The 26,362-nt window shown below is 41.2% G+C and overlaps 1 protein-coding gene across 1 annotated transcript in view; it reads left to right on the top strand.

The window, feature by feature from the left end:
• Positions 1-26,362, top strand: part of PLBD1 (phospholipase B domain containing 1) — a 38,313-nt gene that overhangs the window by 9,643 nt on the left and 2,308 nt on the right. Inside the window, exons 4-10 of the mRNA XM_029955532.1 lie at positions 1,541-1,679; positions 7,090-7,230; positions 7,673-7,817; positions 21,053-21,253; positions 21,360-21,500; positions 25,098-25,283; positions 25,902-26,008. Of these exons, the coding sequence (XP_029811392.1) occupies positions 1,541-1,679; positions 7,090-7,230; positions 7,673-7,817; positions 21,053-21,253; positions 21,360-21,500; positions 25,098-25,283; positions 25,902-26,008 (1,060 nt within the window). The remainder of the gene's footprint in view (positions 1-1,540; positions 1,680-7,089; positions 7,231-7,672; positions 7,818-21,052; positions 21,254-21,359; positions 21,501-25,097; positions 25,284-25,901; positions 26,009-26,362) is intronic.

Genomic DNA, 26,362 nt, shown 5'->3' on the forward strand with positions numbered 1-26,362 from the left:
TCAAAGGTCACGTTGAATATCATCATCAGCTGCCGGCACAGCTGGAGGAAGCCACCACGAGAGTGCCTGGGACGGCTTCCCCCTAAGGACCCCTCTCCTTCAGGGACCACCTCCTCCTCCCTGAGGTGCTTTGGTTTCATGGGCCTGGTGACTAATCCTGGCCGGGTGCTAGCTGTTATCTAGTGCTAATTCTGGACATCCTCTGAAAACATTTCCATTTTGATAAAGTTTTCTGATGGCTACAAATTCTCAATATCCAGAAGACTTCTATTTGTTTTATACGTGGAATTTGTTTTAAGTTTGTTTTTTGTTTGTGGCTGTGATTAATTAGGGGACAAATGGGCTCCTGATTGGGCCCTCCAAACCATACACTTTGCATCCCCCTCATCAAATCCAACATCCTACAGAGCATCATTATAAATTATTGAGCTAGGGGCGCCTGGGTGGCTCAGTCGGTTAACCATCTGACTTCGGCTCAGGTCATGATCTCATGATTTATGGGTTCGAGCCCCACATTGGGCTCTGTGCTAACAGCTAGCTCAGAGCCTGGAGCTTGTCTTCAGATTCTGTGACTCCTTCTCTCTCTCTGTCCCTCTCCTGCTCACGCTGTCTCTCTCTCTCTCTCTCAAAAATAAATAAAAACATTTAAAAATTTTTAAAAATAAAATTAAAATTATTGGGCTAGATCTCATGAAGCAATGACATTGCATTCTAAGATTAATGTAGAGGGGTACCTTGGCTCAGGTCATGATCTGCAGGTGGTGGGTTTGAGGCCCACGGTGGGTTCTGTGCTGTCAGCTCCGAACCTGGAGCCTGCTTCTGTGTTGCCCTCTCCCTCTGCCCCTCCCCCACTCATTCTCATTCTCTCTCTCTCTCAAATAAATGTTTTAAAAAAGTATTTAAGATTGATGTAGAGCGAGCCTGAACAAATCAGAAATCGCTTTCAGTACATAAAGTTATGTCAAATAATTCTCTACAAAGTGCAGAGAACTCAAAGAAGAGAGACAGTTTGGACTATAAAAAATAAGACTCTTTGGTAAGCATGTGAGGACAAAGGTGTTGAGGCAGTTATGAGCAACAGCTCAACATAGTGGGGAGAAATATAAACATATACAAACAACCCTGACCTTGGAAGTTTTATTTTTTTGTTGTTCTTTAACTTTACCACTTCCACATACAAAACAAAAAAAGGTTAATAACTGATCCTTACTACTTTACTGAGACATTATGGTTTTATATGAAATGCATATGGGTGGTCTATTCTTGACTTTTGTAGATCTCAGTACCACAAGAAGCCAATTTCTTCCTGACAGAGCATGCAGGAAGCTATCAAGGAAGAGTCATAGTCCTAGGAAGAAATAAAAAACCATTTAGGATTTGCCATGATAGCCTCTCAAAGTGATTGGAATGTTGCAAGGTCCAGAATTTAAATCACACCAGCATAAGTATCTGAATATATAATCCCTAAATGCCTGGGTTGAATTTAGCTTTGTATGAACTACCATGAAGATCTCTAGTGCAAATCTAATTTCTCTTGCAGGAAGCAAGATCAGTGGATGCGGAAAAACATTAAGTATTACAAGGATGACCCATTTTGGAGACATACAGGCTATGTTGTGACACAAATGGATGGACTGTATGTAGGAGCAAAGAAAAGGGCTGTGTTGGAAAAGACAAAGGTAAGGTTTTTTAAAAAGCTACTCAGAATTTATATGTTATGGCAAGAATATTGAAAATTCTCTCTAAAATAATATTCTAACTTAGAAGCAGATCAAATTAGGACTAGCACACGAATCTCTTGTACACAGGCACTATCCTGTTAGCACCTGACTCAATGTCTGACACAAAATTCAAGCTTAACACACAATCTCTTTATCTCTTAATTTCTTTCGTCACCCTGTGCTATGGAGTAGGTTAGAGAATATGCTGAATGAATGTTCTGGTTGTTTAACCTAATAAAGCTAGTATTTAAAAACATTTTTTAAATGTTTTCATTTATTTTTTAGAGAGAGACAGCATGAGCAGGGGAGGGTCAGAGAGAGAGGGAGACACAGAATCTGAAGACAGGCTCCAGGCTCCAAGCTAGCTGTCAGCACAGAGTCCGACGTGGGGCTCGAAGCCACGAACCGTGAGATCATGACCTGAGCCGAAGTTGAACGCTTAACAGACTGAGCCACCCAAGTGCCCCATAAAGCTAGTATTTTAGTTGATATCATTGTTAAGGCAAAATGTCCAAGTGTACACATGCTATGCTTCCCACCCTCTGCAATGCATGCGCATGCACACACACACACACACACACGTGCACATATCATAATATTTTGAAAAGCCTTATTGAATAATTGAAGACTCAAAGATGCACTTAATATATTTCCAAAAATTATGAAGATTTTGTTTCCTGGGGGTAATAGACACACACACACTCCACAGGGCTTGTGTATACACATTGGAAAAAATATACAAAAAGACAATTCATAGGTAAGTGATGCAAAAAGCTGTGAATCACATGAACCAAGCCTTATTCATGAGTTTAGAAATACAAATGGTTTTAACCATACTGAGACATACTTTCTCACTTATCAACTTGGCAAAAGTTCTAAAATTGTGAACACATACTCTGTTGGCAAGGCTAACGACAAAACATACTGGTAGGAATTCCCGAAATACTGGTTGGAGTACAAAATGGTATATTCGCTCTGGAGAGACATTTGGCACTCTGCATCCAGATCGTCTACTCATTTACCCTTTGATCAGCAACACCCCTTCTAGGATTATCACAAAAGTTCACAGGCAAAACTTCAGTATGCTGAAGGTGCCAGCCTCTTCGTTGCAGAGAACCTGTAATAGCAAAAGACTGAAAACAACCAAATGCATAGAAGACTGGCTGTATAAATGAGGTCGCTGTAAACAAGAATGAGGGAGATCTCCAAATAGTGTCTGGAATGATGTTTGCGATCTGTTATTCTGTTGTGAAGTATAAAAAAGTGGGGCGCCTGGGTGGCTCAGTAGGTTAAGCATCCTACTTCGGCTCAGGTCATGATCCATCTAGCAGTTCGTGGGTTAGAGGCCCGCATCGGGCTCTGTGCTGACAACTCAGAGCCTGGAGCCTGCTTCAGATTCTGTGTCACCTTCTCCCTCTGCCCCTCCCCAGCTCATACTCTGTCTCTCTCTTTCTCAAAAGTAAATAAACATTAAAAAATAATTAAAAATAATAAATAAATGAGTAAAATGAAGACCAGTGTGAATTGTTTGCTGCCTTTTACATAAGAAATGAAAAGAAGATAGATGATAATAAAGAGATGGATAGATAGATTTGCTCAACTTTCCAAAAATAAATAACAATGAAACAATAAATCCAAAACTAAAAAAAAAAAAAAACCAGCCCCCCCAAACCTATAGGAAAAGATGAAAAAAAAAGTGGAAGGGACAGGAATGACATTTCTCTGAATGTACTATGTAAATGCTGTTGGTTAACTATAAAGCAAAATTTAATACACAGAATAAAAACAGTCCCTAAAATCTTAAAATACATTGACATGAATCTATCTATATATCAAGTTTATAGCATAACCACACAGAAAACAGTTATTTCCAATGACCTGACTCTGGTACATCCTTCTTGGGATAAATCCTAAGGACAAGAAGAACCACCATAAAAACAAAACCAAAATAACCTTACAAAATAATCTCACTTTAGCAACAAAATTGATGTTACAATTTTGAAATTTGGTTTAGTTAGATATAGTAACTATAAATCAAATATATTTATAAAGCAAATAAATATGTTGAGGATCAAGATATTCAGCATAAGAGAAATCAATGAAGTAAAGACCTTGTGGTTTTTAAAGTTGTTATACAGGTAGGAAATCATTGCTTTTAGCTTCCTTTAAAAAAAAAGCCACATAGTTTCTTGATTTGCCCATTGAAAATGCTTAGACATAATGAGAATAGCATTAAGTATCCCCTAGGAAAGTATGACTTAGGGTAAGCAACAGTATCTCAAGGCAAAACAAAGCACTAGCCATGAAGAAAAATATAAATTCAGCTAATTAAAAATAAACTTCTTTCCATCTGAACACACTATATAGGAAGGGAAAAGATAGGCTACAAACCAAGAGAAAGCATTTGAAATACATTTAACCAGCAAAGGATTTGTATATGAAACATACAAAGAACAAATACATTTTTAAAAATACCCAATTGAAAAAAATGGGCAATGGGCAAAATTATCACTAGGAATTTTACAGAAAAGGAAACCAAAATGGCCCATAAACATGTGGAGAAATGCTTAATTTCAAAGAAATGTGTATTAAAACCTCAGTCACATCCTGTTACACTCCAGAAGTGGGAAATCTTAACCACTGCTGGATTGAGTAATGGTTCCATCTGCTTTGGGAAAGGATTGGATGTTACTTGAAACATTCAAAGACGCTACATATTCTACAACCTAGCAGATCCAGACATTAAAGACATTCTTGTCCATGGAGGGAGGGGTGCTCCTTGTACATAAAAGTTCACAGTACAGTTTGTTTTGCTACAAACTGGAAATACCCCAAATGTATACTTATATCATGATATTATATAGTCATGTAATTGAATACCTTATAGGAATAAAAATGAATGGACTATTTCCACACTGTCAACATTGATAAATGTCAAAAAAATAATGTTGAGCAAAAGAATGCACACAATATGATTCTATTTGTACAAACTCAAAAACAAGAAAATGTAAAAATATGTTGTCTAGGGATGAATACATAGATGATAAAGTAACAGAAAAGTGGGTAATGAGCCAGAGTGGTTACCACTGATAAGGAAGCAGGGGCGGGATTGGGGGCTTTTAAGGCACAGCTGATGTTCTATTTCCCAAACTGTGAGATGGGTTCATTAGTGGCTTTTTAAAAATTATTTCTTCTTAAATTGTGCATATGATCTCAATTCTTTCATAAGTGTGATATCATTCTTAACTTAAAAATAGAGGCAAAAAATTAAAAGCATATTAAAAACTGAAAAACAGCAATTCATATCAAACAAACTAACCTCCCTAATACTTAAAGGACTCCTAAAAGTCGATAAGAAAAAGAATAAGAAAATTAAATAAGGCATATGAACAGTTCACCAAAAAACAAATTCAAAGGTTTTTAAACATGTTCTGCCTCACTCACTCGTAACTAAAGAAGTGCCAAGGGGCACCTGGGTTGCTCAGTTGATTGAGCCTCCAACCCTTGATTTAGGTTCAGGTCAGGATCCCATGGATCGTGGGTTCAAGCCCTGCATTGGGCTCTGCGTTGGTGGCATGGAGCCTGCTTGGGATTCTCTCTCCTTCTCTCTCTTGCACATAGCTCACACACATACGAAATGATGATTGATTTTTGGAACACTTTATAATAGCAAAAGACTAGAAACCCCCAGAAAGTCCATCAATGTAATACTGGTTAAAGTATAATGTATCCATTTGCTGGCGTCATGTCTAAGAGAATGAGGAAGATTTTTACATCCAATTCTGGAAAGTTCCCCCAAACAAATGAAAAATATGAAGAGAGAAAAATCAAAGTGAAGACTGAAGTGTATAATACACTACCATGTGTTAAAATGCGGCACCTGGGGCGCCTGGGTGGCTCAGTCGTTTGAGCGTCCGACTTTGGCTCAGGTCATGGTCTCACAGTTTGTGGGTTCCAGCCCCACGTTGGGCTCTGTGCTGACAGCTCAGAGCCTGGAGCCTGCTTCAGATTCTCTACCTCCCTCTCTCTCTCTGACCCTCCCCTGCTTGCACTGTCTCTCTCTGTTTCTCAAAAATAAATAAAAAAACATTTAAAAAAATTTTAAATGGGGCCCCTTGGTGGGTCAGTCTGTTAAGCGTCTGACTGTCCCTCAGGTCATCATCTCACAGCTCATGAGTTCAAGCCCTGCATCAGACTCTGCTAACAGCTCCGAGACTGCTTTGGATTCTGTGTCTCCCTCTCTTTCTGCCCCTCCCCGATCACACTCTATCTCTCCTTCAAAAGTAGATAAACATTAAGAAAAAAATGTTTAAGTGTATTTATAAGACACTGTAAAAAGCCTAGGGATATACACAGAAATCAACACAAAAAAAATTCCACTATACATCTCATAATATTTAAAATCTTGAATAATGAAAGCATTACGTAGTCAAAGAACAAAAAAAGAGAGACAGAGAGAATATGTGTAAAAACAAATAATCATAATCAGATTCTGATTTTTGCTTTTGTTTTTCAGTTAAAATGTCATTTGTTTTTGTCTTGTCACCAACTCTGCCTAAAATCCAATTTGTCTGTAGATGCTCAGCCCCAGGCTACTCTGGTGGATTGACTCTTGGTAAAGCAGGGCTCTCTAGTTGGTACTAAGTTCATGTTCAGGTCTGACCATTGCTTTGGAGCAAATGGTGTCAAGTCAGTGAGTCCTACATTAAACTCACAATCAAAATCCAAAAGCATCACAGGGCGCCTGGGTGGCTCAGTCGGTTGAGAGTCCGACTTGGCTCATGATCTCATGTAAGTTGGAGCCTCACATCGGGCTCTGTGCTGACAGCTCAGAGCCTGGAACCTGCTTCAGATTCTGTGTCTGCCTGTCTCTCTGTGCCCCTCCCCCGCTCACACTCTGTTCCCTCAAAAATGAGTAAACATTAAGAAAATTTTTTTAAAAATCAAAAAAAATCAAAAAGCATCTTACTTGCATATTTTGCTGTAAAGCGGTGATTCTCAACTATGAGCAACCTCCCTCCAGGGCAGAGTCAGCAATGCCTGGAGACACTTTTGTGATCAAAACTGATATCTAATGGGGAGAGGCCAGGAATGCTGCTAAATATTTTACAATGCACAACCCTCCACAAAAAGAATGATTCGGCTCTAAATATCACTCATGTTTCGGGTATCAAAACATGCTAAAGCATCTCTTCTAAACCATCAGATGGTAACTATTTTATAAGCTACAATAAAATCGAATGCATTTGTCACATTCGGGACCCTTCACAAAGGAATGATGGACAGTATCCCTGACAATAGGAAAACTAGAAAATGGCCTCCTACCACCACACACCCCTGTTAAGAGCACTCTTTTGTCTCTCCCCAGCCTATGACCGTGTTCCAGATTCAGTTCCTGAATGCCGTCGGAGACCTGTTGGATCTGATTCCCTCAGTCTCGCCCACAAACAATTCCAGCATGAAAGTTTTTAAGAGATGGGACATGGGGCATTGCTCTGCTCTCATTAAGGTGAGACACAAAACCGCCTCTCTCTGTTTCCTTGTTCGGAACACACAGACTTTTTCTGTATGTCAGCCCAAGTGAGGCACATCTCATCATCCCTGGCTACAACCATATGATCAGCTTATGCTTCCTCTGTCTAGAAGTTAAGAACAGGAAGGAACTGATGGAGGGATTGGAAGTACGTGATGTTACCTCTGCTTCCCCCGCTGTTCCTCTCGTGCTGTGTGCACCTGTGCCTCCCCTGCCCACAGTCTTCCATTTTGCATACTTGAAGGACAGAGTCTATCTGTTGTGTGCACAGTAGAGGTTAATTTTGTGCTCCTTGCCATATCTCCTGACAATAAATATGGCAATGAACAGCCAAATTGACACAATCACTGTATGCTTCCCACACTTGCAGTCAGTTATCTATATACCTCTGCATCATTCACTGTGATTCTGGCTATAGGTTCTTCCTGGATTTGAGAACATCTTTTTTGCTCACTCAAGCTGGTACACATATGCAGCCATGCTCAGAATATATAAACACTGGGACTTCAACATCAATGATAAAGACACCAGCAGTAGTCGCCTCTCTTTCAGCAGTTACCCAGGTAAATCATTTTCGAGGGACATCTGAGTACTCGGAGTAGTATTTCAGAATAAAACTTTGGTGATTCGGAGTAACCGGATTGGGGGAAGAAACATTTAGGGGTTGGTATCCGTTAATGAGGATTGATTTTCAGAATGCCTTTTGAAGAAATATAGCTCTAATACTTTTATTTAATAGAATCATCTGAACTGTTAATAGGTGCCAAAAATTCACTTCCATAAACGTCAACCGAGGTACAAGGCACTTTCCCAGGCTCTGGGGTGGGAGCCAAGATAGGCAAAAGAGATCCTGCTCTCAGTGTCTCCTTGATACTCCTTCTCTTACTCATCGCGACATCCTCAGAACGTAAGCTAGTGTTTGGCACCTTGTACTTAATCAATTTTTGCTCAATGGATGGATAGATGTGTAAGCGTCTAAATCCTCACAGTAACAAGATAAGTGCAATACAGATAATAATAATGTTATTATTATTACTGGGTACTGTGTGGGCTACAAAAGAAATGCAAGGAATGTTAGGAGTATTCAAAAGAGGGTCAGCTCACATTGAATTGTTGGGGGAAGGGAAGAGGAGCTGACACTTGAGATGAACCATGAATGGACTTAAACTTGAACAGGTAGAGATGGGTGGGAGGGAGTCTCTCTGGAGTAGGAGTTGCAAGCTCCTTTTCTTAAAGGGGCCAGGCGGATAAGGTAAAATGAATAATAAAGTGACGGGGGGATGCTGATATAAGAAAATAAAAGTGAAAACAATTGTAGCAAACACAAGACCTCTTTGAAAGGGAGCCAACTGCTGAGCTCCCACTGACTGTTGTCACCCAGCAATATGGAAGTCAGTATTGGCAGACCCCCCAACCTCTGGAGACAGAAATATGGATGTACTGAAGAAAACTCACTGTGGGACCCCAATACCGCATGTCTGCTAGCGGGAACTGCCCCCTCAGCTGCAGGTTTGCAACCTCTTCAGGGTACATCATAGGTTAAGGCGAGAGGAAAATTCTCACCAAACATCTTAAGAGTCCAACGTGGACACAGCTGGACACTTTTGACCTTTAATTACATATTTGAAACTTACAAAGTGGTTATAGCAACCAACTGTTGTATCTATCTACCTTTGTCAGAATATTACTGCCCCTTCTGGTACTCTTGTTCCTATTTGGAATTCTGATCAGTGGCATAACTTAATATTTTTCTGTCCTTATGACTGATCCTTCCTTTGAAAACACTTTGGTTTCTTCTTTGTCATTGCTTGCTTAATTTTTTTAGTATTGAAGGGGACTGGAGACTCCTTTTGGAGACAGAGTGTATTTTGGATCTTTGTGTTCTTTAGACTGAAATTTAAGGACAGCAAGAGACTGATACCAGTCAAATATTCATATTCTTCATACTTGCAATAAAATGCAATGTTCAGATGTTACCTGCACTGCTTCAAAATCTCTACAGAATAGTGTTTTTGCATAGCCTTAACAGTCCTGGATCCCAAAGGTAGTGATGGGGAAGGAAATGGAGGAATTTCCTGTGAAATGTATGACTCTGTTAACATTTGCATATTTGTACATATCTTTCCAGAATAGACAGACACATAGATAATTGAGATTTTTTTAGAGCATTTAAACTGAGAGAAACAAGACTTTTTTTTTAAGCCCAAGGTGTTTTTACAGGAGTTAGTATAACAATGTGATTCATATTTTAACTGGAAATATGAAAAACATGTAGGATCTCATTTCTCTTAAAAAGAATTGTTTGATCAAAAGACCAGCTGCATTAGATTCCTCCAGTAGATATGGAATGAAGCTGTGCCACGAACTTCATGCCAGAACACAGCTACGTGGCTTGTTTTGTTTGTTGTTGGTTTTGGTGGAGAAGATTGAGTGGATTAAGAATGTGGTGTCAGGACATGGAGCCTTTTCATGGTATGAGCAAGGATATTAAGAGCTACTGAGACAGAACATAAATATCAAGTCATGAAATATTGGTAGCTTGGCTGAGGCACATGTTGAAGATGACAGTTACTGGGATGACACAGATACGATTATACTAAAGATACAAATAACTCTGAAGAATTCAAAGGCACCTCTCCATACTTTTACCCTACATCAGGACCCCTGCCCAGTTCTGAAGAAGTGACCGCCAAGATGATTGCCATGGAAAGCTCCAAAGCTTCAAGACACAAAAACATTTTTTTGTTGTTGTTTGAGGTTTCCAAAAAGGAAAACAGTAGACCTTCAACAGCTGCTAAACTTTCTCAACATATGAAATCTAACTATTTTACTTTGGCAAGCCTCAGTTTTTTTTTTATCTGTAGAATGAGAGACTAATATAACATTGTAAACATTATGTAATTTACTTATTCATCTACAATTTTCTGTTAAATTGTCATGTTACGCAAAGTATGTATGATGAGAAACAGGACAGATACAGACCCTATTCTAACAAAATTTGCATTCTAGTGAAAGAGACATATTTTTAAGAAAGCAATGATTAAAGCGTGGCTTGTGTAATAATAGGGAGAACTAGTTTGGGGAGGTTGAGATAGCTTCCAAGAGAAAGTAAAATGGAAGGAGGCACAAGACAGGCATAAAGTAGCCAGCCAGTGGGGACAATCGGGTGATAACGCTCCATGTGGGACAAACAGGATGTGGAAAGGCCTGTACGCAAGAAAAACAGTGGCCAGAAAAAGGGAACGGAGGACAACGCAAGACCATGAAAGTGACAAGCAGTAGAAGTGCCGTTCATAGATTAGCATTTTAGAATTACGTGATCCATGAGGATGAAAGAGCCTGCTGACAGAACATTTTGAAGTCTGAGGCAATAATCCAGGTGACTCAAGCCACATGATGTTTTTTAGATGGTCAGTCAATATGTAGATGGATGATTGAGATCCATCTTCAAGAAGAAAACAATATCAAAAATGACTGCTGGATTACTGTAGCAATTCATGAATTTCTGTGTGCTCCCACTGTCCCAGCCAGAATCTTTGAGGGGTATGGACCTCAGGAGCATTGTCAGAAGGGCACTCCAGCAGAGGAGAATACAAGGAACAGTAGTAATGCAACACACTCGGACTTTATCTAAATCATTCTTAATCTAAGTCAATCCCACGCTCTGGGCTCATAAGAGCCCAGGTGAGACCATACAACTGGAGGCGGTTATGTCAAGGAGACAAATAATAACCCCCATCCTAATCTAGAAAGGATTAGGTGACTTGGTAGTTTAATAGTTTCAGACTTTTTCCAGACTGTTTTTAAAAACTGAGTAGGAACTTCCTTTACGCTTGGGGAAATTATTTCACCTGATGATGCTAACATGAAATTTCCTGAGAAAGTCAAAAGACACCACAGTACGTTAGGTACTGATAAATCTCAGTACTGCCCTTAGGCCCAGGTGAGTGGTGTTCTAGCTTGGAAGTGCATTCCTCAAACTTTCCTAAGTTCCCCCCTCGAACATGCCAGGAACAGCCAAGTTGGCACAGTTGGTGCTGGTTGTGTCTCTTGTATTTTCTGGAAGTTTTCAAAATATCCTTCTAATGCCCAGCAGTGCCAGAGTATGAGAGCCATCTGGGTGGGGCGAAGCTTAGACAGGAGCCCATGTGGGTACTGGTCCCTAGATGTCCCTTTTCTGGGAGCTCTTCCCCTCTACCCCTACCTATATGTGGGTTCAACAAGATGTTGCCCGTCAACATGAGGAGCTGTGGGACTCAAGCCTATGGGGCTCATGTCAGACACAACGTGTGTTCAGGGCTCTAGGCTGTCAGAGACCACACTTACCCCCAGGCTTATGCATGTCTGTGGATCTCTGCTTTTGCTTGATTCTCACTGGCACTGCCCTGCTTCCTGAGGGCAAAAGAGGAGGCAACAAGCAAATCGACTGTGTGCAGCTCCAGTGTTGGCCCCCTGGGCAGTCACCTCACCCCCAGCAGGCTCTGTACCACGTGTTCATGTTCTGGAGTTTTCTGAGAAAGGCCAGGCCCGGCCTTTACAAAGGCTTTTGAGAATCTTGCTCCGTGACACAAACAGACCTTTGCGTCAGTTCTCGTGGTTTCTGTGGAGCAGGAATTTAGATTAGGGCACAAAGAGGATGGCCTGTCTCTACTTCTCTGTAGCTGGGTCTTTAGCTGAAGACTCAAAGACTGAGGGGCTGAAATCTATGATAGCTTAACGGACGCTATGGGATAGACTTCGAAGGTGAATCACTTACGTGGTTGAAAGGGGGGGCTGGCCAATTGGTTTCCCTCTCCTTGGGCCTCTCCCCAGGATTGCTCCAGTAACCTCATGACGAGGTGCCTGGCTTCCTTCACACCAAGTGATCCCAAAGAACAAGACAGGAACAGCAATGCCTATTATGACCTAGTCTCAGAAGTCATACATTGTTACTTCCGCCACATTCTATTCTTTAGAAGCACATTATTATGGTCAGCCCACACACAAGGAAAGGATATTAGACTCTATCTTTTTTTTTTAATGTTTTATTTATTTTTGAGAGAGAGAGAGAGAGAGAGAGAAAGAGAGAGAGAGAGAGACAGCATGAGCAGGGGAGAGTCAGAGAGAGAGGGACACATAGAATCTGAAGCAGGCTCCAGGCTCTGAGTTAGCTGTCAGCACAGAGGCTGATGCGGGGCTTGAATCCACGAACCGTGAGATCATGACCTGAGCCAAAGTCGAACGTTCAACCGACTGAGCCACCCAGGTGCCCCTAGAATCTATCTTTTAAAAGGAAGACTGTCCAAGAATTTGTAGACATTTTAAAACCACCACAATATATATATTGTGTATTTACTGTGTATCCTGAGAGTTTTATAAATTCACTTATCATTTCTAACAGCTTTTTCGTAGATATCTTGGGATTTTTCTGTGTACATAATCATGCTATCTCTGCATGAACTTCCCCGGTATGTCTTTGAGTTCTTGCATGTTTGCAGTGAGACGGCCACCAAGACACTGTAGACGAGAAGTGGTGTGGAAACACTCGCCTACTTCCTGATCTTAGGGGGGATCTGGAAATACTCTTTCTAAGTTTAAAAAGGATTCCCCCTCTTCCTATTTTGTTTAATGTTTTTGTTTAATGCATTTTTGTGAGATTCTCAGCTTCCATTCACATGATCGTATGATTTTTCTCCTTTATTAATGTGTGAAGTTCCATTGATTGACTTTTTGACATAAAAACCAACTTGGCACTGCTGGGACTTACTCTATTTGGTCATATTATTCTGTTAAGAATGTTTTCATTTACATTCATGAGAGATATTGTCTATGGTTATTTTTTCTTGTAATAGTTTTTGTATCATGGTAAGCCTGTCCTTATGATCTGAATTTGGAATTCTGTTTTTCTTCTGTGTTTTCTGAAAGAGTTTGTGTTGGACTGGTAATATTTTCTCCCTTAAATTTTTAATAGAACTCATCAAGTAAATCATCTAGACATGGGGTTTTTTGTTGGAGAGTTTTTAACACTGAGTTCAATTTCTTTTGTTGATAAAGAACTCTTCAGGATTTCTAACTCTTCTTGAGCCCATTTTAAAAATTTGTCTTTCAAAGAACTTGTTCATTTCTTCGAAGTTATCCTGTTTATTGACATAAAGCTATTTATAATATTTTTTTGAGTCCTTTAATGTCTGGAGGACCTGTAACAAAGCCCCTTTAATCATTTGTGATCCTATATCTCCTTTTTTTGTATGCAGTCTAGCCTGAGGTGTGTCAATTTTATTGATATTTTCCAATAACCAGATATTTTTGTATTGATTCATTTCCTATTGTTTGTTCATTTTTCCTTCTCATTGATTTCCATTCTCATCTTTATTGTTTTCTCTTTTTTATTTTGCATTTAATTAAAAATTTTTTCTAACTTCTTAAGTTAGAATTAGATAATTCCTTTCTACTATATGAATTACATTTATGAAGAATATAAATTTCCTTCTAAACACTCCTTTTCATGCATCTGACAAATTTTGGGGTTTTTTTCATTTTTGTTCAATTTAGAATATTTTATAATTTCTCATGTAATTTCTTTAATCAATGACTTACTTGGACGTATATTGCTTAATTTCCAAAAATTTGGAGACTTTCCACGTATCTTTGTGTTTTTGTTTTTGTTCTCGTTTTCTTACTTAATTCTGTTATGAGTGAGCTGTCTTTCCTTCAAGCTGCCCTGGTACCCAGCGCAGAATGTCTTCGGAGCCCATACGCGTGGTCCATATTCATTTACTCCACATTCACCCTGTGCCCCCAGAGGCAGCACATGGCATTGCACATTGTGATCATTGACTAAATATTTATGTAAGCAAAGAAAGAGAGGAAGGAAGGAAAAAAAAGAATGGGAAGAAAAAAGAAAAGGTGAGAGACATAGATCATGGCTGACACACTCCCCTGTGGACATGGCAGGAACTGCAAGGCGGACAGAGGGGTAAGCAAAGTGACAGGTGGAGGTGGGGGCTGCCTACGACATCATCTTCTCTCTAGGACTGCGCTCCCTTTTACACCTTTGATTTGAAAGCAGGAGTCCAAAATATTCAGGAATTGTTATGGAGGCAATTCGTATGGATTCCTGGATGTTAGCACAAAGGTTGGACGTTGAAGCCACTTCTTTGTGGCCACCTTGATTATACATGACATGAATAGGACCTAACTAGTTGGGTTTTTTTTTTTTAAGTTTATTTATTTTGAGAGTGAGAGAGCACAGGAGAGAGGCAGAGAGAGAGGGAGAGAATGAATCCCAAGCAGGCTCTGCACCAACAGCGTAGAGGCAAGGCTGCATCTCACAACTGTGAAATCATGACCTGAGCCAAAATCAAGAGTCAAAGGCTTAGCCCACTGAGCCACCCAGGTGTCCCGGCTCAGTGTGCTTTTAAATTAGAAGGTTAGAACTGAAAAAGAGCCAGGAGCTCAAAGGCCCTCTGGGCATACCATGTAGGCGGAGCTCTTCACTGGAACAAAAGCTGGAATCTATTCAAAGTCTTTTAATTGAGGATTACAGTAATCGTGATTCCTTTGAGGCTGTGTCTTCAGCTTAATTATCTGTAAGTGAGGCTCTCTGGATTGCACTCAGAGTGTCTCACCAAGCCTGCATTCATGACTGCTTTGCTTAACACCCAGGCATCCCATCACCTCCCTCACTCACCCCTTAGACCTTAGACTTAAAATTCCCAGGGGAGCTTGCTAAAAATGCAAATTCCAAAGTGCCACCATAAAAATTCTTATTCAGCCAGTCTGGGATGAGGCATTTGTAACAAACACACCAGGTGATTCTCACATCCTGGAGCCAAGCCCGTCCACTGAAACTGGGGTGGGGGTGGGGGTTTTCTACTGGTCTTTAGCTCAGACTTGGCTCAGCCAAACTTGTATTAAGTTCAAGTACTTGAAAGTAGATGCACAGGAACTTTCTTAAAGTTCCAAGAAAATGTAGTTACCTCCATAGTTGATAATGTTATTTACCTTCCTAAGTTACAAAATTGCCAACTTAGTGCTAATTACTTTTGCTAATTTCATGTTACCTCTTTTATCTCAGATACTTTAGTCATAATGCCGAAATATATACAAACAATCTGTGAGTTAATATATGCCAAGACTGATGTCTTTTGCCTTTTAAGAAGTAGAATCAAGGGAGAAAAAGGAATAAAAGTAGAATAAAGGCACCTATTTCGAAGGACTGGGGATAGATTTTACAGCACTTCATTTCTATTTTCTTCAGGGCCTTTCTTTTGTTCTCTGGCACCAACTCAGGGCACTGATGTCCTCACCCAGGCCATACCTGTCCCTCTGCATCTTGCTCAGAAAACTTCCTCCCTCCATCTTTCTAGAAACTCTACGTTACTTTCCATGGTTTTCATAAGGTGGTTTTCCCCTACTCCACCTTGTTTAAGCATGCAACTCTCCATGACTCACTTTCTTTTTGTTTCTATTGCATTTGCAGTATCGTGTGTTAAACAGTGTTTGCCTGAGCACATGCCTGTTCCCATCATGTTTGTCAGGCATATGGTACAGTGGAAAAGGCATGTGTTGAAAGTCAATCTTAGAGTTATTCCTGAAAATGCTGTTTATTAGCTTTAAATAAGTGCGTGTTTTATTTTTAATATTTTGAGAGAGACAGACAGAGCATGAGCAGAGGAGGGGCAGAGAGAAAGAGAGAGACACACACACAGAATCTGAAGCAGGCTCCGGGCTCCAAGCTGTCACCACAGAGCCTGTCATGAGACTCACACCCATGATCTGTGAGATCATGTCCTGAGCCAAAGTCAGGCTTAACCAACTGAGCCACCCAGGCACCCCATAATAGCTGCATATTTTTAAAAAGAGCTCATCAAAGTCCTCTTTTTGTGAAGGTCAAATGATGGTATACATCCTTCTAAAGCAAGGTATTTGGTGTAGAGTAGGTACACAATCAATGTTAGTCACCACTATCTTCTCTCTCTTCCTTAGATTTAACAGTTATTTATTGAGCACTTACTATGTGTCAAATCCTCTTCTTGGTGCTGGAGTGAACAAGCAGAAAAAGTCCCTGATGGAGCTTACATGCTATGGAATAGATGGAAAAGAAAACAGTAAACACATTAATATAAAGTAAATAAGATAATTCATTATTGAAGAAAAACAGATTTCATTTTGATGTAGATGATAACAGAATGCTGATTAAATATAAAGCCGACTTCTTTTAAAAAAATTTTTTTAACGTTTATTTTTGAGAGACAGAGCATGAGAGGGGGAGGGGCTGAGAGAGAGGAAGACACAGAATCCAAAGCAGGCTCCAGGCTCTGAGCTGTCAGCACAGAGCCCGACACGGGGCTCAGACTCACAAGCCATGAGATCATGCCCTGAGCCGAAATCAGACACTTAACCATCTGAGCCAACTAGGTGCCCCAACACCAACTTCCTTACAGTCACTTTAATCTTTAAGAGACCTCCCAACTTTGATATGTGGGCCACTGCAGCATGTTCAGACTCCACAGAACCTCCTTCATGCGCCTGAATATACAATATATGAATCCTCCATTGATCACATTCCTCCTGCAGGATTAGGCAGAAATGTACTCAAGAAATACTTCCTTGATTGAATGATAATCGCTGAAGAAGAAGTGGAGATTCCTTCTCACTAAATGCCATTCTGGAAGGTGGGAAGACTGAGTCCCTGTTTAGTAGACAAAATAAGTGGCTGAGGACTTTTGTGTCCTGGGATAACAGAGAGCCCCACGGGCTTCCCTTCCTAAGAGCGAGGAAGGAGGGGTCTCCTGCTTCAGGCAGCAGCCGTGGAGAAAGATTTCCTTGGAGTCTCTGAGAGCAGCCTAGGGGAGCAGCCAGGGCAGTCTGGGCATGAGCCTTTTGGAAAAGCTCCTGAGGGGATTCCGATACAGTCTCTGAGCTGGGAATTATTGCATGGTGCATGGGAGACAGTCGGGGTGTAATAAACACTCATTGACTGATCATCACACTGATCAGTCAGGTGAAAGAAGGCAGACCGCCCGCTGGGGCTGTGAACTATCTCTTCAGCAGTGGGAAGAAGCTGAGGGGAAAGGCTGACCATGATACAAAGTTGTTATTTTGTTTTTTCTTAAAAGAAAAAAAAAAAAGGAAGGAAAAGAGAGTTCCCACCGTGTCATAGCCACCTACGTTAAATCAAATGGCAGTAAGACATTGCAAAACAAACTATATTGTGTAATTGGATTGCTCTTGTATCTGTTTGCTTTTTCTGTGCAAAAAAATAACCTCCAAAACGTTGTGGCTGGAAACAATCTATGATTACTATTGCTTTTGAGTTCACAGGTCCCCTAAGTGGCTCTCTTTAGATACCTCAGCTGATCTAGAATCTAGAATCTCTCTGTGGTTGTCTGTGGGGTGGACGGGCAGCTCTGCTGACCTTGGAAGAACTCTTGCACATTTGGGGGTTGGAGGGCTAGAATTGGCCGTGGCTGAGATGGTCGGTCCTCCTCCAGGTGGTCTCTCCTGTAGCAGAGTGACAGGGATACAGGAGAGTAAGCCAAAATGTGCAAGGTCTCCTGAGGCCAGACTCAGATTTGGCACATTCTGGTAGCTGAAGCAAGTTCCAAATCCAGCCCGGATCTAGGAATCTAGGAGGTGGGGGCACAAATATCTTTTGATGGGAGATGCTACACAGTCACGTTGCAGAGAATATGGGCGGAAGGGTGAAGAAATGCAGCACAACTACTTTTCCCATGATGATCCATACTACTGATGCTGAGTTATGTTCTTGGTCAATGCTGATTCTGGAAAAAATGAGTGTGTTTGGTCTTCGGAGCTTTGGAACCATTAATTAAGGCAATATGGGAATGGGCACATATTAAATGCACCTGATGGGGTAATAAGGGTACATTTTTCGGGGTGGTGCTAAGCAATAGGTCTAAATGGCATCAGAAGGTAGTGATCACTGTTTATTTTTGAGATTCAAGCAATTTTTTTTAAGTCCTGAGATTTATTAACTGCCAGGATTCCCTTTGATTTCTTAATTAAATTCAGTAGTAAGCTTACCATAAAATGTGATTTGCAGGCTGACTTTTGAACTTGGTGTTTCTCCTGATCTCAAATAGTTTGCCTTTCAAAGTTGCTAATTGAAGATAAAAGCAAGAATATCATTTTACATTGTCAAAGAACATTTGTTTGTCTTGTCGTGTGTCAGGGCTTTGTCCCCACTCAGCCTGCTCCTTTTTATTTTATCTTAAACTCTAAACTATAGAATTAACCTTAACTAGAATTATGTTGCAAGCCAGTCCATTCTCGTTGTTCCAGAGCTCTGCTCTTGAAGGAACCACTGCTCCTTACTTACATGTTAGTATTACTGCCTCACACATATTAAAGAATGCCTGCCCTCTTGTGTTCATAGAAATTGCTGCAAGGAGTGAATTTGTAAATTTATTAGGACAGAAGTACAACATTCCACCCTACGGAGGTTCTCTACCAGAGGGCTCGCCCAAGAATGCCCCGTGGGGTTGTGCAGTTTGAACACTGCAAAATGACCCCAGCTCAGCTCGAGAGGTGAATGGATGGTCATTGAAAGGCATCCCACACTTTGCTTGGGGAGCCATGCATCCGATGTCCAGGCTGTATCTTCCAAGAGGAGTCTGTCCATTGAAGTTCATTCAAGTGTGAAATTCATTCAAGCGAAGTTCACTCATCAGGCACCAGGAGTGTGCAACCTTCTGTCATTTATAGAGACTCCTGTGTAGCCTAATGACAGCCTTGTGGAGGTTCATTGTGAGTTGGCCAGACACTTCTCATGTAACTTTTCAAGAATTTTACTCAGAAGTTTACTCAGAAATCTCCAGAAATTAAAATCACTCTGTTAGTGCTGAATGATCACTTAGTCCCAGGTTATCAGAGGAAGGGAATAAGGAAGGGGAGGCTAAATGAGAAGTGCCAGATGTGTTAGTTGTGATGCAGGGAACTAAAATGTAGGCTTTCTGACTCCCACTGCAGCTCTGTGGGCTTCTCTTTAGCCTCAGGTGATCCCATTTTTTGATTGCACCCTATCTCACCCTATCAGGCCTAAAGCAGAGGCACATCATCAGCTTGTTCATTGAGGGAATAAATGAAAGACTGTCCAACTATATTTTCTTTTTTTTAATTTTAATTCCAGCGTAGTTAATATACGTAGTGTCATATTATAGTAGTCCCAGGTGTACAATGTAGTGATTCAACAATCCCATACATTACCCAGTGCTCCGTAAGACAAGTGTACTCCTAATCCCCCTCACCTGTTTCACCCATCCCCCTCCACCTCTCCCCTGTTTGCTCTTTATAGTTAGGAGAATGTTTCTTGGTTTGTCTCTTCCCCCACCCCCCTTGCTTTGTTCATTTGTTTTGTTTCTTAAATTCCACACATGAGTGAAAGCAGATGGTATTTGTCTTTCTTCAACGAACTTATTTCACTTAGTATAATACACTCTAGCTCGTCTTTGTCATTGCAAATGGCAAGACCTCATTCTCTTTTGTGACTGATACTCCCTTGTATGCATATATACCACGTCGTTATCCATTCATCCATTGATGCACATCTGGGCTGCAATAAACAGGGGTGCATATGTCCCTTTGACTTAGTGGTTTTGTATTCTTTGGGTAAATATCCTATAGTGAGGTTACTGGATCAGAGGGTAGGTCTGTTCTTAACTTTTTGAAGAACCTCCGCCCTGTCTACCAGAGGGGCTGCACCAGTCTGCATTCCTCGCAGCAGTGCGTGAGAGTTTCTTTTTCTCCACATCCTCGCTAACACTTATTATTTCTTGTTTTTGATCTTAGCCATTCTGATGGGTATGAGGTGATATCTCATTACAGTTTTGATTTGCATTTCCCTGATGATGAGTGATGTCGAGCATCTTTTCATGTGTCTGTTGACCATCTCTATGTCTTCTTTGGCCAACTATATTTTCTCCTGGCTTTTGGGGAGTTTTTTTGCCTCTACCTCCCCAAACTTCCACTCTCCTGTGGGAGTTTGAGAAGCACCAGATGAGCTTTTTACCTTGGTTCCTTCTAAGTCTCTCACTGGGGACTTTCTCTGATGTTTCTTCGCCGCTGACAGTTCTTCCCTCACACCCGGTTACTGGTGACTGTATATCCTCTCCCACTGTTTGAGCTGGGTCTGATAGTCTTTGATTTCCACCACACTTATCAAAGCATAAAGCACCAAAGGGCCCTTTAAAAAAGACTTGTGGTTTTACTGATTCTCCTGTATTGCTGCCAACTTTTATAAAAAGGATTGACTGACCCAGGTGTCAAGATCCCTTTTTAAAACCATGTTTACTAATGTAAGTGTAGGTGTTTTTCCTGTTTATAAAGCTCCTGTAGACTCACTATGTAAAATTTGGAAAATACAGAAAAGTAGACAGAGAAGAAAGAAGAAATAATAATAATCTTATTATCCAACAATGAACCTTATTAATTTCCCTCCCTAATGAAATCCTAGTTAGTGGGGATCTATTTCTGCTTATCATTTTGGAAAATTAGAATAGTCCTGATTTAAAATATTTTTATCGTTAAAATTATAAAATCAAAAAATATCAGTAAAGAATCTAGGGTCAGACGTCCACTGGCACCTTTACAAGCAACTGTTAAGTAACTGCCACAGAGGTGAGCCCAGCCTAGGGGAGGCTACGGCGGATCAGGGGTCATAATAATTGATACTCTTTGCAAAATGCATTGTGTATGCAAAGCTCTGTGCTAATAACGCTGGGTTAAATATATTCTATGTATCTAACGCTGGGTTAAAGTATTCGTATGCTGATTTGTGTATTTCTCTCACCTGCAGGGTTTTTGGAGTCTCTGGATGACTTTTACATTCTTAGCAGTGGTTTGATATTGCTACAGACCACAAATAGTGTGTATAATAAAACCCTGCTAAAGCTGGTGGCACCCCAGTCTCTCCTGGCGTGGCAGAGAGTCCGTGTGGCCAACATGATGGCGAATGGTGGCAGGCAGTGGGCAGAGATCTTTTCAAAGTACAACTCTGGTAAGTGGCCCGACAGAAAAGATTTTAGGCATGTACGTATGTTTAGATGTTGAGTTAACCAGCAGAGCCATACCCACATTCTGCTTCGTGTCTCCCAATATTTCAGGCACCTATAACAATCAATACATGGTCCTGGACCTGAAGAAGATAAAACTGAAGTACAGCCTTGACAATGGCACTCTGTACATTGTGGAGCAAATTCCCACATATGTAGAATATTCTGACCAAACTAACGTTCTACGGAAAGGTACTTTCTTTATGCTAGAAGTCTGGAAGTCTGCTGAGTGTGTGTGTGTGTGTGTACATGTATATGGTGGGCAATGTGTGGTGTGTGGATGTATGATGGTGGGGGGCGGGGGTGGTCCATGCCAGGGAAGAAAGGATGGGAATGCCATTACTCATTATGCTGGGAAAGAATTACCGGATTCAGCACAACATGTAAAATCTACACCTCAAACTCTTATATGACATTGTAGAGTTTGTGAGAAAGCCAGGCATTTATTTTTTTTTTAACGTTTATTTGTTTGAAAGAGAGAGACAGAGACAGAGAGCGAGTGAGGGCACGAGTGGGGTAGGAACAGAGAGGGGCAGGGGAGAGAGAGAATCCCAGGCAGGCTTCATGCTGTCAGTACAGAGCCCGACATGGAGCTTGACCTCACGACTGTGAGACCATGACCTGAGCCAAATCAAGAGTCGGATGCACAACTGACTGAGCCACCCAGGCGCCCCCAAAGCCAGGCATAGTTCTGTATTACCTTCTCTCCTTGGTTCCTGAGTAAAGCTTTAATCAAATTTAGCAAATATTTATAAAAGTGCTACCTTGGCCCCAGGACTGGAAAAAATGGGAGTTTTGGAAAAGGGAGAATAGACTGGAAGTCAGAGAGAAGGCAGGAGTCTAGTTAGGGAACTATTGCAATAGATCACCTGATAGGTGAGTAGGGATGGAACTAAGGTGAGGTATGGATACTGGAAATAAGGGCCTGGTCCTCAGGCTCCCGGGTCCCCAGAGATTTTATAATGACGTCTAGGGTGAGTCATCTCAGCAGGAAAGGCTCACATGAGCTACATGCTCGTACTCTGCATCGCACAGTTAATGGAGGTGGACAGTTCAATTGCCGAGCAGACCAGATACCACCAAGTGGCAGACCTACCTCCTTTTTTGAAGGAAAATTCACCTGAGAAATCAACTCATTGGGCAGTCACTTGGTTAGGATGGGGGTTCATGACTGAGAAGTCAGCTGTCTGGCCCTGAAGCCTGGTCCATCCAGCTAGGATGATCCAGCCTGATAAATCTAGCCTGCCTCAATAGGAGGAGATGTGTGTTACAGGGACAGATTATTCAAGGCCTTTTCTTCCTTGGACTGCCACTGATTATAGAATGGCAGATTCAGGTGCTTTGCAGTGTGGGGATCCCATAAAGAAACCTACCCTGGGACTAAAAAGCTGATGCTGATCTGTTTGTAGTTGTTTTGCCAGAGGTAGAAGAATAGAGTTAAAATTCATTGTCTACTAGGTACTAGGCAGCCCCTTCTGGGCCTTTTACTTATGTTATCTTGTTTGATCTTCATTAATATACTTCCAGATTAAGTAGCATTGTTACCATTTTACTGTAAGGAAAGAAAGGCTCAGGGGCACCTGGGTGGCTCAGTTGGTTAAGCAGCAGACTTCAGCTCAGGTCTCATGGTTCAGTTCATAGGTTCGAGCCCTGCTTCAGAGCCTGGAGCCTGCTTCTAAATCTGTGTTTCCCTCTCTCTCTCTGACCCTCTCCTGCTCATGCTCTATCTCTCTCTCTCTCAAAAATAAATAAAATGTTAAAAAAAAATTTTTTTTTAAAGGAAAGAAAGGATCAGAAAGAAACATGTGATTTGCCCAAATAATTAAGTGATATCATATAGTCATTATGATAAAAGACAAAATGTCCCATGAACCTCCTAGAATTTTCTTTTCTTTTCTTTTTTTAAAAGTTTATTTTTGAGAGTGGGAGGGAGGGAGGGAGAGAGAGAGACAGAGACAGAGAGAGAACGAGCAGGGGAAGGGAAGAGAGAGAGAGAATCCAAGCAGGCACTGTAGTCAGTGCAGAGCCCCATGTAGGGCTCAAACCCATGAACCATGACATCATGACCTGAGCCAAAATCAAGAGTCAGACACTTAACCGATGGGACCCCCCAGGTCCCCCCAGACATCCTAGAATTTGGAAGCAGCTGTGGTATATGGATAGAAGCCCTTGGTCAGAAGGGAGGTCATCTCTGAAGCGTGCCCATCACCCCCCTACCCCTCGCCCCCTTCCCCATCAGTCCTCAGTTTGTTCTCAGTATTCAAGAGTCTCTCATGGGTTGCCTCCCTCCCTCTCCCCAACTATTTTTCCTCCTTCCCCTCCCCCATGGTCCTTTGCTGAGTTTCTCCTGTTACATTTATGAGTGAAAATATATGGTATCTGTCCTTCTCCGCCTGACTTACTTCATTTAGTATGACATCCTCATGTTCCACCTATGTTGCTACAAATGACCAGATTTCATTCTTTCTCATTGCCATCTCTGATTGTGGTATATATATACCACATCTTCTTGATCCGTTCATCAGTGGATGGACATTTAGGCTCTTTCCATGATTTGGCTATTGTTGACAGTGCTGCTATGAACATTGGGGTACATGTGCCCCTATGCGTCAGCACTCCTGTGTCCCTTGGGTAAATCCCTAACAGTGAAGCAGAGAATTTAAATCATTTGTCTAAGGTCACATACCTAATGATGGCAGAACCAAGCTTCAGATGCAGGAAGTCTCACTCCTAAGTCTGTGTATAGCCTAGATACACTATAGTTATAAGCATGATTTTAGCCTGTCACTTCAACGTTGTCTTTAACTCAGTTCTTCCTTATGCTGGTCTGTGTCCCAGAATCAGCGCGATTGAATGCCATTTTTTTAAAATCAGTAACCTCACCCCTGAGCAGGGGATCCCATAAAACAGTAAAACAGGAGAAAGGCAAACAAACGCCAACACATATGAGAGTGAGAAGTCAGCCCCCTTGAATGATGGAGGAGTCCCTGTGTGGACTAACTGTCCCGCAGACAGTAGCCCAGACCGTCGGAATCTGGGATGCTCCTGAACTCCTGACTGTACCGGAGCTGTGTCACATGTCCGATGCTTAGTGACTAATGGGCTCTGTGGCCTGACACGTTATGAAACTTTGGATGAAGCTGAGCCTTAATGAATGCTGACAAAGAAGTTAAAGCCCACTGGAACCTTAAAGATCATTTCTAGTCTCTTCAAACTATGGATTCCTCCTTTCCCTCTTCCTGCTAAAAAAGAAAATCAAGCGAGGTTAACTCTCTAAGACCTAGTGAGTCAGCCTTGAGGCTAGAATTCAGGTTTTCTCAATTCTAGGTACTGTGTTCTTCCACTATCCCATGATTAGCATCTGGCCTGTTCCCTGGTAGGGCCGCGGTGGGAAACTGTCTTTTGGCATTTCAGTAACTAAGTTAAACCAACTTAAACCAACTCCCCAGACCACTCTGTGTTATGCTTCATTTTCCTCTAGAGATAAGGTTATTTTCCGGTTAATAGATTGCTTTGAGAATTTTGAGTGAAAATCAAAGAATTCTGATGCTCTTCTTTCCCTAATGGAATAATCTAGAGTTATACTGATTCTGTAAATTTAAAAGGATCCAAGTGAGGGCCAGTGTTCACACTCAAAGCTTAATTTTCTGTATAATATCACTTTGAAATCACACACCTGTGTCAGTTTTCAAAAGAAACTATCATTAATAACATCTCTTTTGTTCCATCTCCCTTTTTGGTCTGTCTCCCTGTCAATCTCTGCCTTGCTTCCTTTCCATCCCAAATCAGGATATTGGCCCTCCTACAACATTCCTTTCCATGAAAAAATCTACAACTGGAGTGGCTATCCAATGTTAGTCCAGAAGCTGGGGTTGGAGTTCTCCTATGATATGGCTTCACGAGCCAAAATCTTCCGGCGTGACCAAGGGAAAGTGACTGATATGGCATCCATGAAATATATCATGCGATACAACAGTACGTAGCACATTTCTCAAGAATCATTCTTCAAAACTCCTTTTCTTCCCAAGGCATAAAGAATCCACGTAAGTTTCCCCGTGGAAAGAATCCATCTCTCTATACTAGAAGGAATTATACGAAGTTATTTAAGTATTTAGTCTTCAATCAAGAACACACATATTTTATTCTCAACAAATAGAATTTTGTCCTGTTTTATCAAATGACAGGGAAGAAGATTCTACATGATTTTTAACTGAAAAAATATGTAAAGCCCAGAATAACTCACACAGTGTATTTTCTTTTTACCGCTCCTCCTCCACCCTAATACAGGTTTTCTTCCAAGGACAAAAGCAGTTAATAAAACAAAAATTATTCATGAATACTTTATTTTTGACAAACAGTATCAAATATGTATTGATTTTGTAGAAAAACACTGGTGCACATTTCCCCTTTATTAGCTCTCTTCCATCCACTCTTCACTGTGCAAGCTTCTTGAGAGCAAGCTGGGTCAAAGAGGCCACTGGGATAAACTCTCTGATCATCTATGTGCTTCCGTAGGTCCAAAAGCTTACTTACTGTGGGTAGGGGGACCTCTGAATAGCCAGGACTCACCCTTCACCCATCACTGTTTTCTAGATTATAAGAAGGACCCTTACAGTAAGGGCGATCCCTGCAATACCATCTGCTGCCGTGAAGACCTGAGCTCACTTAACCCAAGCCCTGGAGGTTGCTATGACACAAAGGTAACATGCTTATTGGCTTTTGAATTTAATTTTTGCCAGCGCCTAAACCTATTCACAGACAAAACTGCAGAGATTTCTGGGGCATAAAGCACAATATTGTCTCTGACCATAATGTCATTTCAGGAATCAGCTTTTTCAGAGATTCTGATAGTAGGTCCCATTGCCTAACTTCAAGGCCCTGGTCTGCCATATAATAGCAAATCCCACAGTCTTGGAATGCTTGTTTCCTTATCTGGAAGATGGGCATAATAATAATACTTGCCTCATAGGGTTGTTGTGAAGAAGAAACATTTAATATCTATTATATGTTGGGGCGCCTGGGTAGCTAAGTCGGTTAAGCGTCCAGCTTCGGCT

Source organism: Suricata suricatta, chromosome 10, assembly GCF_006229205.1.
Source record: "Suricata suricatta isolate VVHF042 chromosome 10, meerkat_22Aug2017_6uvM2_HiC, whole genome shotgun sequence".
Classification (NCBI taxonomy): Eukaryota; Metazoa; Chordata; class Mammalia; order Carnivora; family Herpestidae; genus Suricata; species Suricata suricatta.